Source organism: Bombus fervidus, chromosome 7 (assembly GCF_041682495.2).
Source record: "Bombus fervidus isolate BK054 chromosome 7, iyBomFerv1, whole genome shotgun sequence".
Classification (NCBI taxonomy): Eukaryota; Metazoa; Arthropoda; class Insecta; order Hymenoptera; family Apidae; genus Bombus; species Bombus fervidus.
In genome coordinates this window covers 14,643,423-14,662,102 of record NC_091523.1, presented here as the reverse complement: position 1 = coordinate 14,662,102, position 18,680 = coordinate 14,643,423, and the positions used below count along the sequence as shown (strand labels likewise).

General features: G+C 43.1%; 1 protein-coding gene across 3 annotated transcripts in view; it reads left to right on the top strand.

The window, feature by feature from the left end:
• The window catches only part of Retn (retained), a 136,829-nt gene that overhangs the window by 34,573 nt on the left and 83,576 nt on the right, over window positions 1–18,680 (top strand). For 2 of the 3 annotated variants that reach the window (XM_072006440.1, XM_072006442.1), the window contains 2 exons: window positions 7,357–7,560; window positions 8,133–8,486. In XM_072006440.1, coding sequence (XP_071862541.1) covers window positions 7,357–7,560; window positions 8,133–8,486 — 558 coding nt within the window. The remainder of the gene's footprint in view (window positions 1–7,356; window positions 7,561–8,132; window positions 8,487–18,680) is intronic. The other variant, XM_072006441.1, reaches the window with a different exon arrangement.

The window sequence follows — 18,680 nt, the reverse complement described above, 5'->3', positions numbered from 1 at the left end:
GCAAACCCGTATACCTACGATTTACAGTGGGAAAGATCGCGCCGTTTGACAGAGAACGAAAAAAAAAGGGAAAGAAAAAATGAAAAAGGGAAACTCGCTTAACGGTGCAACAGAATTTTAGTCGGAGATACAAAGGTCTGGTCGTTTGATGTACGACGTGGTATCAAAATCATCGCGAGCTCACGACTCTTTGAATAATCGGCGAATCGCGCGACGAGATGTTCTAGCCGCGCGACACATCTCGCCGCGGTTCGCGCGAGTATAGGGCCAAATTAATCGTCCGTGTAATACGCCTGGAATCGCACTATTTCTTCGTTTCTCGACCTCCCTTTGTGCACTGGCTTACACCCGGCACTTCGTCACGAGGACATCTTCACCTTCGTTTAGTTCCTTCGCTATCAACTACGGTCACAAAATACGTGTGGGAAGCGTCCGATGTTTTTCATGATAAAGTCAAGAAAAACACAAAAATGTTTTGTCCATATTTTCATTCTAAAAATATTTTAATAAATAATTCCTGCAAATTAAATTTCGAGATCTGGTATTGCGGAACGCTCGGTAATTAATCTTCGTGTCATTCTTTTTACAGCGTCGTATTTTTATTCTCGAGCGCATTAAATGTTAATCCAAAGCAGTCCTTGACCTTTTGTATTAGTAATTTTTAACGTAAGTGAATGGATATAGAATCTAACAAAAAAATATAAATTATTTCCTCTCTTCGTTCATCGTTCTACGCCGATTCTTTCATCCTCGTCGCCTAACAAATCGCATATCAATTCTCCTTTCCTTTATTTGATATTTCGCGTATCAAGAACGATACGCTCACCTCCGCTTCGCGCGATATTTCCTATCAGCTTGCGAAATCGAAGCCCGGTGCATCCACACGACCGATATCCGGTGAATTAATTTATCGCGTCGAGGAGGAAGGTCAAGTTTTCAACGCTTGCGACAATGATGCTGACGATATCAGAGAGCATATATATAATTGCATAAATTCGAAACGCAGATGAGGACTATTTATTAATACGAGAATAACTTCGGATTCTTGAAACGTAACTATAGCGAGTTATAAGAAGGAAACAAATTGTGTTATATAATAAGGAAAAGAACACATTGATTTGTTCTGTTGATTTAAAAGGATACTTGAAACGTATCATGACAACTAAATAATGATACATCTAACGAAGATGGTTCGAAAGAAAAAATAACAGACAGTTTTTCAAAGAGCAATATAAAATTGGTGCGAAACAGAGGGGACGATAAACTCGTATTTCGCTAAAAAAGCAAAGGGTTCTGGATGAGCGGCGCGATTACAAGACAATAATTAGAATATTTAGAGACGCGCCACCCGTAGCGCCTCGAGCGTTTAGGCGATGATTTACTGGCCGCGGTGTTCGCGTACGCGCGTGTCTAGGGATCCACGCGCATGCATGAACGCACGGTCGCGCGGGCTTTGTTACCGAGCTACGGGTACACCCGCGAAGCGTGCAAACTATAAGGTATAAACAATAAAACAATCGTACAGAGAGCGGCGGCGCGGCAATAAATCACGAGAGACTCGGTTATCTGCCATGGCTCGTAAGCGTAAGGGATAACGCGTCACGGCCTGGCCTCCGGTAAATTTAGCTATTGTCGTGCCTAGGATATATTAAATCTCGTTAAAACGTCTTCATGAAGCCGAGGGTTGACTTTCAGGGAACGGAACTTCGCTGCTTATAACCAACTGCATCATGGTCTGCCGTGCTCGGTCACGGTCTCTCGATGATACCCGCCCATTTTGTCACTTTGACGTTTGCGTTTCTGTCTTCTCGAAAGAATGCAGTCGCTTTCTCTTGGTTCAACTTCGTTTTCGAACACACTACATTTCCTTTCAACTTTTTTTGTGATATGCGAAAGTTTTCGGCAAGTAGGCTCCAACTATACGCTGGTTGCAAGATGTAAATTTACTCGTATCCATTCAACGGCAACATATTCTTTAATAATGTTAATTAAACCTGACGCACTCGTATCCAAGCCAGTAACAATCCATTCCGTCAATCAAGCTCCTGACGATACACGTAAGTCGTAAAATATGTATGTGCAAGTAAATACCGCGGGATATGCACGAACCTCGTGTAACGCATAGCTTTTCAAACAATGATTTCAACACCTTGAAACCAGTATCTCTTAATTCCACTCGTCGAAAGCTATTAATACGTTATGAAAGAAAGCGCAAGTTTCGCGTATGCGCGGGAAGAGTTCTTATTTTTCGTTCCTTTCCAGAAGTTATTTATACGTCATTCTCGTAACGTGCCCTCTAGATCGAAGCATTAGATTCAACTAGAATCGATCGTACTGTAAACTCTTATAATCCAAGTTACAGTAGCACGCTAAAATAATTTACTTAAAATTCTGTATGAGAATTGACTGTAAATAGTCTACCAAATAAAGAAAGAAAAAAAAAAAAAAAAAAAAGAAAATTCTCGTAACGTCAGCCAAGCGATGAACGTGTTCCGGTCGCTGTATCGCATTCCTCTTTCGTCGATCACTAAGACAGCACGAAAGAACGGAACACAATGTGGTGAAGATCGAGACGCGTCGAGAAATCCTCGTGACCGCTCTCGACGTTTAAAAATCTCATTTGCGCGTCTTCTTTTTTTGATCAGTCTCGGATCGAAAATAGACGTGAAAACGATAATTGGACGCGTTCGGCTCGCGGACGTCATTTGGTTTCGCGCTTCTGCTCGAATAAAAGAAGGCGACGATCCCGGTGATATATCGCGTCGCCCAGAGTAGTACAGGTGTAGCTTTTGTGGACTAATAGAGAGAGCCAGCTCCGCGTGAATAGACCTCTTGTGATTCGATTAGCTGCCCACGAGCCTGTTCCGGGCCCCAGGACCCACGTGCTTTCGGTAGGCGAACCTACGAATTATGCAGCAACACAGTCATCCACAGGTATTCCCGGTGACAGAAACGTTGGAGTGATTTTTCTTCTATGGATGAGGAACAGGCCGCGCCCACTTGTTTACTAAGGGTAACAGTTTTACCTGAAGCTTCGCCCGGCCTGGCTTAAGCCACAGGACCACTCGCGGCGCTCTCTATTGATTTATTCCGTTCATCTTCAGCTAGTATCAGGAACCAAGGAAAGTATCCAGCCCGATACAATATTTGTTCCTCTAAAAGATGGTTTTCAGACGGAATCTTGCTAATTTACTTCCCGTTTAAGAGTAAAGAGAATTTCTAATTCATTGTTCTATGGATTTGTATTATTCCGTGTGACGACTCCAAACTTTGTTTCAACATTGGAAAGTGTTGTGAAACACGAACGTACATCATCGTATCTGATATTCGGAAAGAATTTAAAAACTGGCGATTGGCGACGATGCGGTGACGTCGATTATCGTGTTGGAATCTTCATTATCGAAACATCGATTAACGGAGTGGATCGATCAACGAAAAATTTGACAGTGACATTGAAATTGGATATTAGGAATTGGAAAGTGAAAGAAATTACTAAGGATATATTCAAAAGTTTTTACTTTTGTTAAATATTAATAACTAGAAAATAGGGTAAAATAAATGTTCTCTCGTGGAAACAAAACCATTCGATTATCCAAACAGTTTCGTTATATGTGAACAACGTGTGCCACGATCGTATAGTTAAGATAATCAGGATTTCGTTGTATTACTAAATTTTATAAAAACTTTTTATAGATTAAACGGAAATGTTTCTGCAACCTGCCACATACGATTAAGATATGTGAAGCTATCGAATTTGACTAGCATAAAGGAAGACTTATTTTGTTAACTTCGGAAAGAGGCATAGCCGGTCGCTAATGAAAGTTACGTTCGAAACCAACATATTTTACATATAGCGTTATATAATCAAATATGCCTGTGTTTCGGTCGAGGGTCCTGTAGTAAGAAATTCGAACACCTACGTACGAACAGCGGTTCGTGTTATAGAACAATGGTATATATTCCGAACGCCTCTACCGCGATTATCGTAATGACGCCAGCTCTCCTCGAGCATCCAGCAACCTCTTCAATGATATAGTAATTTGTGGGCCGCCCCGCGACGCGAATACCGATGCGTCCAGCGTCAAATGGCGTCATTCGTTTTCACGAGTGCCACTCTTTCTCCACTTGACTTTCTATCACGTACTTTCAATTTTTCATGAAACTACCGACATTCTGCGATACCGTGAAACTTTCACAACGTCTTATCAGAAAGAGAACTCCAGTTGCGGCTCGTTCGTTGCACTTGCTAATGATATCGAAATGCGATGCGTCTGGTTCGACGCAGAGTGAGTTTTTTTTTTCTTTTTTTCACGTGAGTGAGTTTCACGAGTGTTTCAACAGTTCGTTCAATTATGTATATTTTCTGATACCAAGACCATAATTTATAGTATATACGACCTCTGCTATACGTCAAACGCTAGATAGAAGTTAATCTTTTCATATACGTGTTAGGTGTAATTTTTTGAATTTTAAATGTAATCGATCTGCTCGGTATCAGAGACGCGTCACTCGCATCGCTTTGCTTCTAGTTGTCTCGCGTGTAATTTTAGCGTATTTACGCGATTGTCAAGCACCTGCGATGGTCTCTGTTCTATCCGTATGCGCGTCTTCTGTAATGTTAACTGCACGAAAATCAAGAAAAAATAAAAAAGAAATGGTCGCCTGAATCGAATCGCAACGCGTGAAATGGTAAAAATCGTGGTCGTTTGAACAATATGAGGAGAGTAGATTGGAATCTCCAAGATTGTCCCATTGGATAGGAATTCGACGGACGAGGTTGCTTCGTATTTGATTAGGATTCCATCAAGCGAGGACCATCGTTCATCGGTGACCACCTCGAACGGTCAATATTATCACACGTGCTCAAAACGCCGACAGAGGGACCGTTCTTATATCTGTTCGTCTCTCGCTTCGATCACAATTCGGTTTTAGATCGGAACCATCAGTTGGTACGGCACCTGCATCCGATAGGTATATATTTATCCAAGTCCGCCCTTTTCAGGTAGACGGTCGCCATTTGAATACACTCGGAGATTCGATGAATCTATTTGCATGCACGCCTCGTAGATAAAGGCACACCTTCAGGGGACAGTGAACGCCCCCAGAATTTTGTTTCCCTGGTTCCCTGGAAAAGTACAAGGTCGTTTAAAGGGAAATTTTAACCTTCTGTAGACAAGCTCTGGATCCTTGACGCCCCTGGCGGAATTTTGCTTATTCTTAAGCGAAACGAATTTTTATTTAATCCTGCAAAATCTTTTAAACATTTTCTTCGCTTGGAAATTGATCGTATAAGACACGGTGGAAATTCGAATAAATGTTCTACAATACTTTCAGTTCCTTTAAAACCTTGAATAGAAAAAAAAAAAGAAGGAATGGACGTGGGTGACTTAATTTGCACAGAGAGGATTAAGAAGGAAATAAGCTTATTGTTTAAAATTATTTAAAATTATTCGAGTGGACGTAAGTAGACGTTTAACTGGAAAACCAAGTAAAATGACAATTTTGGTAACGTACTGAACTTCAAAACTGTCACCCTGTAAAAAGTGGAAATATAATTCGTCGTGCTTTTTTTTCTACGAAGTCTTTATATTAGCATATCATAGTTTATGCTTGACATTAGATAATTACCGTGGTAAGTTGATGTCACAACATTCAAAGTTGCAACCAACCAGTGTAATCGTAGCTATTGAACTCTTTCGCTTCTTGCGTTAAACCATTTCTATCCGGTAAAGCCGTATCGCGAACGAAATTTTCATATCGAAGTGATATTTTTAAAGGGTAGCAGTGAAATGTATAACGACCGAATTATCGCGGCTAGTCGTGACTATACAACACAGTGACTGTACACTGTAATCTTTGGACTGCATTTACCCTGCCCGCAGAAAGTGGTAACAACTAATAACGCGTCGCGATACGATCGTGAGAAAGCAATTGTCGGCTTCTGCGATAGCACCGATTCCTCCACGAATGTAATGTCTCCCATAAAAGATTCGAGGAGGCGATAGTTGGAAACGAATTAGGCATATTCGTAAAAAAAAAAAAAAAAAAAAAAGAAAAAGGAACAAAGAACAAACGAATTGAGACTAATTCAAAGTGCAATTATTCGTGGTGTCGTGTGTACTTACGTTTGAGAAACGTTGGGCCGACCGTAAGGAGGAACCGATTCCGCGACCAAGACAACGGAACATCCGTTTTTTCCACGCATTTTACGATGCTCATTTCCGTTCTCGGTAATGTCACTTCGCATAGTTTTATCTGGTGACCGGTGCAACGCGCACGCTCGTAAAACACTTATGACACCCGTAGCATAATAATGCCGCCCGATAGCAGCTATCTTGCCATATAGAAGGCCCACTCGCCATTTTCCTAATTAATGTTTAATGTTCCCGATATCTTGCCCTCTTTACTCACGATTATACCTGAACCGTTGATATCGCGTATCAACGCTCCCAGGCTTTTCTTTAACCCGTACAATCATGGAATCAGGTTAAAATTTGCGTAACTGTTATTCGACAGATAAACAGAAATTAAAGATATTACCGGTTGTATTTTAATCTTAATGGCTTTTCGGTTTTCCTATGAGTCACGCCGTAATAGTTCGAATGCGCATCATCGAACGAAATATCGAAACTTATTTTGCTATCGTTAGCTAAACTATCGAGTAAAAATGTGCAACTTATACCAACATGTTGACACGTGAAAGCTGTCTAGGAAAAATACAAAGAAGAGAAACGTTCTTTTATCCATATATCCGGTTCGCGAAAGTTATCCAAACTCCTAAGAACCGTACCGTTATAGATTTAGTGAAATTTCTACGAGGAATTCGAAATCGATCGTTTCGATCGTCTTGATAATTTTACTATTAACCTTGCCGCAGTGTGACACGAGAGAAACTCTGGCTAGCTGTTAGATATAATATCTACCATCGATTTCGTATTTCAAATACTGTCGCGATATGTAATAACTGTTATAAATTATATATGTTAAATATTACATATCACACATATGGTAATTATTACCTATTTCCTACAAAAGTCGCAAATATAGCCATTTTTCATATGTGATACCAGTAATATGAAAGATATCACCTTGAATTTATAAAATTTTTGTGAAATATTTCAAAATAATCTCTCATTGTAACAGTGTTGCTACCTAATTACGCATGTACATACGTATTTATCTATTTCAGCCGGATGGCCTAGAAATTAGACGTGGTTTTACACAGTTTATAAATATAAAACAAAATTAAATAAGCTTACAGATAACTATAATCTATATAATTATGGTACTGCGTAGTTGCCTCAAGGAGAACAATGTTGACAGGCGTTCTAACCAGAATCGTTAATCTGTTTTCAGTCGCATCAGGAGGAGGATTTGTCGGATCCGGACCTTCAAGACGAAGAGAGCGGCGAAGAATTACCTCAACAACCACTTCAGGGTAACACGCACTCATCGTCGGATAATGCATCCGCACAGGCTAGTACACCTACTCCATTAACACACTTGAGCAGCCTGATGGGTGCACACCATCCGCACTTTCTGGCGAAGCTGAAAATGGAGGTCAGTGGAAAAAAGACGTTTTAACGCTTGGGTCCGTTCTCCAAGACCCTCGACGAATGTCGTGAATCTCTCGTTAAGTAAGAACGTTGTGTTTCGATGAAGATGGGGTAATTACGAGGTCGTTGGAACGTCGAGTGATCGTTTACGTAATTCGCGGTAGAACTTGATCGAGAAAGAACGTTCGTTGATTCGAAAGGACAGATACGAACGACACACGGGCTTTGAAGAATCCTGAGAGATTGCTGCAACTCTGTGACTATTATCCGTTAGGAAGTTGGCGCCATCGTGGCGCTATAGTAACGCGCGTTTCTTTTCGAGTATAATAAAACAACAAGACCGTTTTTACGATCTTTACTTTCAACTCGGGATCGTTCGGACTATTTTCCAATGCGAAATTCATCCGTTGTACGCAAGTCCTGGTATATGGAATTAGGGCGACATTCGTAGCTTTCCGCGTTTCTTATTTTATTCCGTAAAATTAGGTAAAAGTGGATCGCTATTATTAAAGTATCGCGTATACGGTAAAATTTAAGATGGAAAATTGCAAATTTAAGTTGAACAAATTTTCACAGGCAGCCGATGTGGATGCATTAACCAACAAAAGCGGACTAGAAGCCTTGCAAGTTGCTATGAGTGGAGCGGGATTCAGTCTACCATTTTCATTCCCACCACCCGCCGCGTTCCTAACGCCACAGCACCATTCACAAAATAGTCATCCGCAATCGAGTAGTGCTATCGTGAATAACATTGGAAATCAAATTACATCATCGGCCAGTTCGCATTCCAGCGAATCATCACAGGGTAGCGGTAGAAACGGTGGAGAGCCTCGTGAAACCAGCAATCATTCGCAGAATAACTCGACGGGCACGAATCACCAGCAACAGACCAGCTGGAGCTTCGAAGAGCAGTTCAAACAGGTGCGTCAGGCAAGTATTGTGGATAGTTTTATTTACGTATAGATTGCTCTTGGTCCCTCTTATCGCGTTCATCGATGAATTTGTCGATATCCGCGTCGATCTCGCGTCTACACCTGCAACGATTGTTAAAAAAGAACGCGTAATTGAAAACAATTGACGTACGGGCCCTATGGTTTGTTTAATTGTTCTGAAAGTTTAAACACGACCGATATCTGGGCCAACGGGATCTAGGGATCTGGGGTTCGTTATCGCGGGATTTTTAGCTCAGCACTCAGGTTATCGCGCTCGTTAATGCTCTTCCTCTGCCGTGAACGTTATCTCTTTTACAACGCGCGAAGGACCTCTGTTTGTCCAAGATCCGTAGCTGAACATCGAAACGGGATAATTTTTTATCTTGATCTTATACTACTTTCAGCTAGTTATTATTTATGGAACGACAAATGTATTTGTTCTGGTCAGAACTAGTCTTAACTTATAAAAACAAAAGCTCCTATTATTAGCAATTTCCGAAACGAAAAGATTTTCATGGTCTTGAAAAGGTTCGGTTTTTAAAGTAGGTAGGATACAAGCAGTCTGTACATAAATTGACCCTTTGCGGGTAGGACGGTTTGAGGTTAACCATATTTTCCATAGCACTCCAACATGTCAAATTCTAGACGTATTTACATACACAGATTCTCCGTAAGATAAATAAAATGACACGCGTATGAGTGCTTTTGGTTCTATCAGTTGCTTACGCAGAACGTATATATGCGGCGGTAGTCGGCAAATGGTAATACCGTGGCGCCAAATTCGATTCTCTCTGTCAATCCTGTCAGATGCACGCGCACATATGAGAATCGCGGACGAGAAAGAATCCTAAACATATTATAAAGCGGTAGCTTTGTGGGACAGTGGTTAGCGGCATAAGGGACATGTAATTACGAGCGGCGAGCGTTCGTGCAAGCAAAAGAGATGGAAAGAAGTGGTCCATAGGTGAGGGGTTCAATTAATGCAACGATGGGAGCTAATTATTATTTTTACACGCGCGGCAGATAATTACTGGCCGACCGTTCTCGAATCCTATCGTCTCGGTTGACAGTATCTTCCTTCCGAATGCGCGAGAAGGACAAAACGATCTACAACACGATCGAGATTGAATGGGAAGAAGAGAATGAGAGAGAAATGGACGAGGATAGGAAAAGAAAGGTAAAAAAGAAAAAAGAAGGGTAGAGTGGAATAGAATTTGAAAACAGCGTCACGTGAGATAAAAGCAGAGAAGTGGAAGGTTGGAAGGGTTTGGAGTTATAGAATAAGCTCGGACGCGCATCGGAGCCTTGTTAATGCTTTTTGTCTCGTGGCCTTTACTCGCGCGGATATTTTTGCTTGCGGTCTGTCGGCCAGTCAGCCTGGTTCGGTGTTACCAGCGGTGGTTTTCAGTTTTTGCAAAGAGGGTGTGGTGTTGGATTACCATTTAGATTGTTCGCGCGCGCCATACGCCGATCTTCTTTCACAGCCTGTGACAAACCTGCTTGCTTCATGAACCTTCGGGGGAAGAACGAAACCACGCGTGTGGTGCGCGTATACGTCTCCCTACGTTCAGCTTTCTTGCACCCTTGCCACCGTGTCTCCTCTTTTTCTTCCTCTTCGGCGGTAGTTCCCTCGCTGTTTGTCCCTTGTCGATCGTTTCGTCCACGAAGACATATAAGAAAGAAGTATGACCGAGAATTTTCCGTATTTGCCGATACGCTTATCTTTCTCTCTCTTTCTCTACTTATTACTCTCTCCATTTTGATCTTTGAAGTCTGAAAACGTCGTGTCAAGGGCTGTTCTCATAGAGAGATCGAGCCCGAGGTTCGATGTCAAGGAGACGGGCCGAGCCTGCGCGAGGCGTATCGCTGATTAAAGCGTAGGGACGACGAGAGAACGCGAAAGACGAACGGTAGAGAGACGAGGAACAAGCGTAGGAATGAAAATGGAAGTCTCCACCTACTCGAAGAGCGGCGCCCGCGTCTCACGGATCGCATCCATCATTCCGGTGGGGGCGTACTTGCCGGGTCTTTAATCTTTCTTCTTAGCGAAGATGGTGGTTCCTTGCCTTCTCTCCCTTAGGTGAGAGAATCTTGCCCCTTTTTCGACGCTGACACGACGCTCCACGTTCTCGTAACTCTCGATCTCCTGCACCAAATTTAACCTAGCAAGCTGCGAACGTTGTCGCCCCTCTTGTCGCTTTCCCATCGATCGGAATGCAATTGAAAGCGTCGACTGGGGCGAAGCGATGGCCGTCGTTTTCCGTCTGACGCTTTCATCCGTCGCGATTGAAATACGGAGCGATACAAATGATTTCACGAATGTACGCGAGTCACTTCTTTTTTGCTGCCATTCTAGCCATCGTTTCGTCGCAATTCGTTCGTTTTATTTCAATGTTGCCGCGTAATCGCGCTATGATCTTTCGATTACGCGAGCCTCTGATGATAATGTCGAATATTAAAGTTCGACTCGTGAATTATACGATCCTGTATTAATAGTCAACGCTAGATTTACGATCAGGAGATTTTTGTAGTTCTTTTCACAATATGTTCATGATTGCGCAACAATTCGTGTAACGATCGTGCAACCAATAAAACGGAGTATCGCGATCGTTAACGCAGCATGAGGATTTATAACACTTGGTAAATATGCTTCTTGTGATCGGTTTGTTTCTCTCAGCGATAACTTTATGACGAAATCGTCCATCTAACGCTTGTATCGATCGCGCAATCAATAAGTCGAGCAACTATGGACATTACACGAAAAAATGTATCCGTTGCGACGTATTTCCATACCTTTCTCCTCTCCCTTCGCAAACGTTCCACGAAAATTGCCATCGACGATCATTCCCTTCGTATTTATCGCATTATTCGCGACTCTCCAAGATTCGACCCGATCTTCCAAGCTCGCAATTTGCGAACGTTAGACTAAACGTTAGACGTGATTTCGTTGTAATTAATTGCCCTTTGAACTTCCTACCGATATCGTCGATCACCGTTGATAATCGTTCCATTGACATTCGATTTACTCGAAAGAATCATCGTCGACGTAACTCTGACGTTCTGGGCAACCTTTCAACCTTCGACGAGGCGCTAACGAGGCGCCAGGATAAAAGTATCCAAGCTTCGACGAGTTTATAGTTCTCAGTTGTTTTCTCGAAACTGAATAGGAGGCTTTTCTGTCGAAGACGAAAGTCCGTTTCAATAAACCAGGCCGGCTGGTACGTGCATCCATGGTACACAGAGAGCGAGCCACCGATGGCTAGGAACACGATCCTCCTCGTCTCCGAGTTGCAACTTTAACTGCACCTACACGTATCTTGCCGCGCATCATCCCTGCTCGCACCACCGTTCACTGACCGTGCACTCGAGCTATCACGGCCAGTATAATACTGTAGCACTATACTTTGCAGCCATTGTGAAATAACTCGTAAAGCTGCAAATTGCCGGGTATTTCGCTGCCATATACCGACGTGTGTACCGCGGCTCTTTACACGGTTTCGCGACCGTGTTAGTGCATGCGTCCAGAGCCAGCGTAATGCACACCCACGAGCGTGTTCTCGCTCGTACTTACACGATGCTTCGGTTAGGTGTGTCGGTTCGAACAACTTCGAGTTCTTGTAACCTATGCATACGCGCGTGCATGCATGTGTATATCTTATACACGTATAACCACGTAGGATACGTGTATCGGCCGGTGGATCCTTCTCGCGTTATCATTGTGATTATGCAAATGCGTTATCATTATGCAAATACGCCGGCACGTTTAAACGCGGCCCACGATTCGTGCGTGGTCGTTTGTCGTCGCTGCTGTCCCAGCTGATGACTGGAGATCGCGGGTGCGAATCACACCTTGTCGCGAAACTTTTTGGCAGAAAACGGGGAGGAGCTGTTGGCGTCGTTGAGATCCCTGGTATTCTCATTGTACGTGTCGTTTATACCTTGTGTATACTTAAGGAGAATTACGAGGCAATTGTATTATTACGAAGGTTCTTTCGCACCTTGTTCGGGTTCGTGGAATTTTACGAATTACGAGTCCTAGATTAATTCTACTGATCGATTTTATCGTGTAACGGTAACGTTCGATCAAATGAGATTTTACGACCAAAGTCTGTAAATTATAAATTATTTCGTTATTTCGTTCGATGTAGAATTGTGTAAAATTGTAAAGGGATTTGTAAACTACAAGCTGTAACTCGTGGATTCACCGATATTAATTAGTAAATTATTGTGTAAGAAGGCCCTGAAGATGTTTTTGCCGCAGAATAAACATATGCAAAGTTAAGTAGACGTACACGGCTCGCTCAGTCAATTAAATTCCAAGCTAAGTGGATAATAGGCCTTATATCGCAGGAATGTAACATAATAACATTTATTTATTCAAACGATTACAAGTAGACTGTAGATCTTTGTGAAATTTTATATTCTTATGAACATAATTCAAAATATGGAATGTACACGGAAAGTTGTTTCCGCTACCGAATCGTCCTTGTAAATGCTCTACTTTAATTATAGCGATCTAAATTATACGCGCTCTGTAGATTTTTAGAATCTTAAATTTCTCCCAAATGCATAAACATTCGCGGTGTAATTATATCGATTAGTTATCTGAAGCTCAAAAAATTGCAGATGAGTTTTCCAACGATGTAAAAAGGAGATCGGATAGAGAACCGATTATCGTTAATTATCACGTCAGCTCCATTACCGCGGGAAATCGTAGCGCGCGAACACGGAATAACGCAAATAGCAGTGCAGTTTTTCTTCGCGCGTTTGCGAAACAAAGCCTGGCCTCGCGAGTTTCGATGGCCTTGCGATATGGAAAGTTGGACGAGCACAAAAGTCGCTTACGAATGTTATACGACGCTTGCACGACACGTGTGCTCCTACGTATCGAACGTTTTGTAATTATCAAACGTAGAGAAATAACCGTCAGGTCATACGAAACGTTATTTCATAAAGTTTATCGATAATGAATACGTTCTACCGAAGTGAATGGCGAACAGGTCGGCGGAGTCTAACCGGTAAACATAATTTGTTCCTTCATGAATCTTCCGCAACGAAGTTACCTCGAAGAGGCTGGTCGTTGCAGCCCCGTTTCATCTCTCGAAACCCCCCTGAACGAGTCACGATATATTAATTAGTCGGCAGTACGTCCAGCTCGTCAATTAATGTCCCTTTCTACGGATTCTCGGTTTTCTTTTTTCAACCGACCTGCCATTCCCACTGGTCATTATCTTTGTATTGCCGGTTATCGATCAATTAGTAGGCCCATGCATGCAGAAGCGCAATTACAGGCAGGGTGCAACGAGATGATTATTGAACGAAGCCTCGTTCACAGAAGAAGGCAATTGTCCGAGCTTACAGCTTGCGGTTCCATTGTGGCACCCTTCGAGGCGGCGGTGCAACGGTTTGTTAATTCTCCTGCATTCGGGAAGCCAGTTTCTTCAAAAGGAACGAGTAGAGAGCTCGAGCCACGTCCTCGTTGAAACAACAACGAGGAACTTTCCGTTGATGTTCCCTGTTTCTTGAAAAAGTGGCCGCTGGTTGCTTCGACCCTGGACTAAACATTTCTATAAATTGCCGTCTATTTTAAATTGAAAATTTAAAGACAAGAGAACGTACGACAATAGACAACAGAAAAATCTCCATGATGTTTCAGCGGGAACGGAGCTTTGGCAATTTTGTCGAAGAATGTTCCTCTAGGAGTCTACGTATTTGGTGTAGAAGAAAAGGCGCGTGTTCAACTAAAGTGTATCTCGTTTCATCGCAATCGGGACGGATCTCGAACGATTCGCAAAATCTTCGTAGGACGCTCGTTGACGACAGAATCAACGGAGCGGTCACGAGTTTACGAAGCTTCTCGCGATTGCTTTAGCGAGGACGCAGCTTCAGGCTCGTTCCCAAATGGGACTCGACTGGAAAAGAGAATCGTAAGAGGGTAGCAAAGCCACGAACGAGCCGCGAAATTACGGACGACCGTGTTACCGGAGAACCGTGTTGGACTAATCCACTTACATTGCGCACAACACCTGCATCGCTTACCTGGTAAACGTTCCAACAGCGTCAGTTCTTTTTACTTAAAACGGAGGAGGAAGAAAGTCGGAAAGGGAAAAAGAAGAAACGATATTGACCCGCGGATTCTTCGTGTTTACCTAATAATTGGATGAGGCTGTAAATATGGCCATTAAGCTACCTACGCTTTCCTCGCGCGCTCGTTAGAACCAACCAATAGCATGGCGATCTCTCTCGTTTGGTAATCTTCTTGCTTCTTTGCGTCTTTCTTTCAGCCGTTAGCGGAACCTTCGAAGAGTATTCTCCGTTCGAGTAAACCTGGAATAACCTGACTTTCTTGGCCTTTATCGTACTTTTCTTGGGCGCCAATAAGGTAGGTCTCCGGAAAAATGGCCGAAAGCAACCGGTGAGGTAATTGCGACCTTTTGGCGCTTCCTAAAATAATCGTCTTCCGATCGTCTTTTCGACCGTCTATAGTTTGCACGAGCGTAGCTGATAGACGAGTAGTTAGGACTTGATCTGAATATATGGTACTCACGATTTGCAGATATGGCATTTCTATAACCAGGAAGATCTTTGTTCCTTGTCTTCACGATAGGTCGGAATTTAAACATTTATGGAGGATTCAAAGCGAGAAACGTACGGAATGCGAACAACGTAGAACGGTCAAAAATTTTCTAATTTAATTACCCGAGTACACGATGAATGTTCGACTGTCAGAATACGAACGATTTGTTTCCACAACTTTGTTTATCGTAAAAAATGGCACAAGCAACAGCAAATTGCTAGATGGATTTGAAGAACTAACGCTTACAGCGTTATCGCTACTCCTTACTTTCCAATCTTGCAATCGATTAATGCAGCCTCTGAGTGAGCTCAATTATTCGCAGTCTATTTGCGACCCCGTAAAATACAGCGAAACTGTCAATGCATTTTTGTTTGGAAATATAGGCTGAGTTAATTTTCATCGTTAGACACCGTCAAGTAGAAAGACGATAAAAAGTATGGAACGTCGAAACGTCGAGACGATCTTAACATAAAGTTTTCCATAATATGACGTTGTCGAAGAAATACGAGACTCACGATTAGCGATGATCTCCCGATATCGAGTGTCTTCAGAAAAAGACGTCAGTCGGTATTATCTTGGCATCGAATCTCTCGCGCGCTGGCCAAAACGATGTTGGAAGTTTACGCGTGTGGTGACCGTCATTCCTCGTAATTCCAAGGAGATAGAAATCTTGTATGTAGTGCGCATCGATAGAATCGCGGTGTTACAGTTTAGGTGACGAGCAAATTGGTTCGTTACGCCACGATGCACCGCTCAAAAATCAGATTTCCTTTTACAGGATGTGACGAGCTGCAGCTACGCTCTCCCTTTCGAGGGAGATGCAATTTTCCATTTCCTTCTTCGATCAGATACAAGGGAGGAAAATTCCAGAAAAGTGGAAGATCAGAATATGTAACGCCTTTCTTGGAAATCCATGGCGAAGATGGCAATAATGGCGCAACTTCATGTTGCATAAATCATATCTGAAACTAGGAGAATGTCGGCAACAATGAGTAACATAAACAGGTAATTAACGTATTGACTCGTCCGATACTTGTACATATTTGTAAAGTAACGGAAGATCCGATACGATGTTTCAGACGAATATAAATATTTTAATCTTCACGACAAAAAGGTTGAAAGGATCTAGAAATATTAGCTCATAGAAATAATTCCTTTCCTGCTTTTATCGAGAGCGTCTAGGTATTAAACGGCATTAAAGTCAACGGTTAAATAGAAATTAAAACTAACGATAAATCATCGAAGGCGCCTGGTAGCCGTTGTTCGGAAGAGTCAGGATCAGAGGGAAAGGGACGACCGCGTAGGAAGCGTACCTACACATAGGAATTCAGAGATGTCTCCATCACGAACGACAAACGACCGACACGAATCTCGACGCCGTCAGAAGAGTTATATTTTGACCCCGGTTAGCATACCAAAGCTGCATTATATTATACGAGCCTGTGCCCTCGCTATTATAATGAATATCTTTACCGAGCTATAAGCATATATGTAAAGCACGTGCGTTTCCGTGGGGTGTCGCGGTCGATCTCATCGGCGACTAACCACACCACAATGTATCGTACCCACATCGTACTCGCATAAATCGTTCTATTTCTTCGTACACAGACTGATCCAGGAGGATCATCATCTTCCTTCTCTTCTTCTTCTTCTCCTTCGTCGCCGTCGCGGTCGTCGTCGAGCCGCGGAGATATCATTTGAATTTCAATGAATCATGTGGGTGCAAGTGTCGCCTGTATTCATTCACGGTTTACATCCATACGTACCAGTCGTATACGAGAATACACACACGTTTCTTCGAACGTCTCGAGGGACTGTATACTCGAGCATGTTCGTATGTATGTAAAATATCGTCCCCCCTCCTCTCGCGTCCTCCTCCACTCGTTGGTCCGCGTGGAAAGAGGAGACAAATGTCGGAATTCTCTTGGTTCTTTTTCCACGGCGCATTCACGGTCTCGCGTTCGAAGCCGGCACAAAGGTGTCTGTTGCGATTCAAGCCGCGGTCACAAAAGGAGATTATCTCCGATCGTCCTTTGTCGACCGATTTTCCCCGTGTCGTTGGTGCGCGCGACTATTACGGATAGTTCCGTGCCCCTTCTCCGTGGTAGCCGTATCAAACCTCGTAATTTTTCTTGCAGACATCAGTGAATGGGACGTTGCTCATGGTCGGTATACCTCTTAGCGGTCGGTTCTTCTTCTTCGTACTTTCGTCACGTGGACAAGACAACCTGTTGGAAAAGGAGCGTGAAAGGAGGCTAGGCGAGGATCATTGAAAACCTCAGTGATTTTTCGCCTCGGAGATTTTCATAAAACCAGAGACGCGCTACACAATCGTTCGTTTTAATTTCCTCCGCGAGGAGAGGCGGCACAATGCCCGGGATTTTTCCTTTTTTTTTTCTCTCTTTTTTCTCACCGACGCGAGTTCGAGTCTCTTATGCAAATGCTCGTTCGAAGGGATTCCACGATGCAGTCGTTCATGCTAGGTAATTTATATGGGTTCTACAGCGGCGCGGTCCGTCGCGTTCGTCTCGCCTCATTAGCGTCTCTCGCGCGCAATTATCCACGCCTCGGGTTCCGAAAGAATTCGGTTTAGAATCGTCGCGGCCAAACTGTCCAGGAATTCTGCTTCTTCTTCTTAATATCCTCGTAACTTTCGAAACTGCCCGAGTTATTACGCGGTCGTTCAATCGCGCCGATAACGCGAAAAGTATTGCTCATGGTGAAATGGTGCGTGATATCGCGCAGCGTCCCCCTTGATGTTACATTGCGCTGACAAAAGTTTCCGCGGCCAGCGATTCTCCTCTAGGTCGTCGTCGTTATCCGCTTGAAATCTTCCGATGAACGAAACGAGGAAGACGCGAGAACTCGGCGCGCCACTACTTCCGTGATTGCAGGTGTTGCATACGTGTTACGTGGCTTTTGTTCGTGGAAAACAGACCGAGGAAGACGTTTGGTGTACTTAAAGGAACAGTCGCTGTGTGAGTAATACGACATCGGCCGGTGTAAGTACATCATACGGCGCTTGTCGTGGTCCGATCGGTGCTTTTTTCCGCGCGGAATTCCCCAAAGGTGACCGGACATTGCCACCTTATCCCGAAAATTACACATAATAGCGGACAGCGAGTGATCGCAGCTGCCGAAAAATGACGGTTATATCGTCTCTTTCGGAGTATACACGCGTTTGCCCTCGTTGCGATCGCACACGACGAGATAATCAGCGAAACAACGCTCATTGTTCGAGAACCGTTCGTTTCGTACGACATTCTTTTCAATGGCACCGTGAAATTGTCGATGGTAGTTGATCGTGATGATATTTGATGGACGAAGAGATAACATTTTGGGAAGAGACAATGCGGTCGATACACTTATGCTTAGTAATTAGCTTTGGTAATTTGTTATCCATCCGAAAGATACAGATTTCCGTATATTTCAAACGTTTGACCAATGCTTGCCTTGCCGATTTGGTGACAATTTTAGGATCTGCGCGTTCTGGCGAAAGCAATATCTATGTCTCTCTTTAAACAGATATATACAGTAGTTGTTGTTAATTAAGTTTCGGTGCAGTTGCTTCTCTTACTCTTAAGAACCTTCACCTTCGATCGATCGAGATACGCG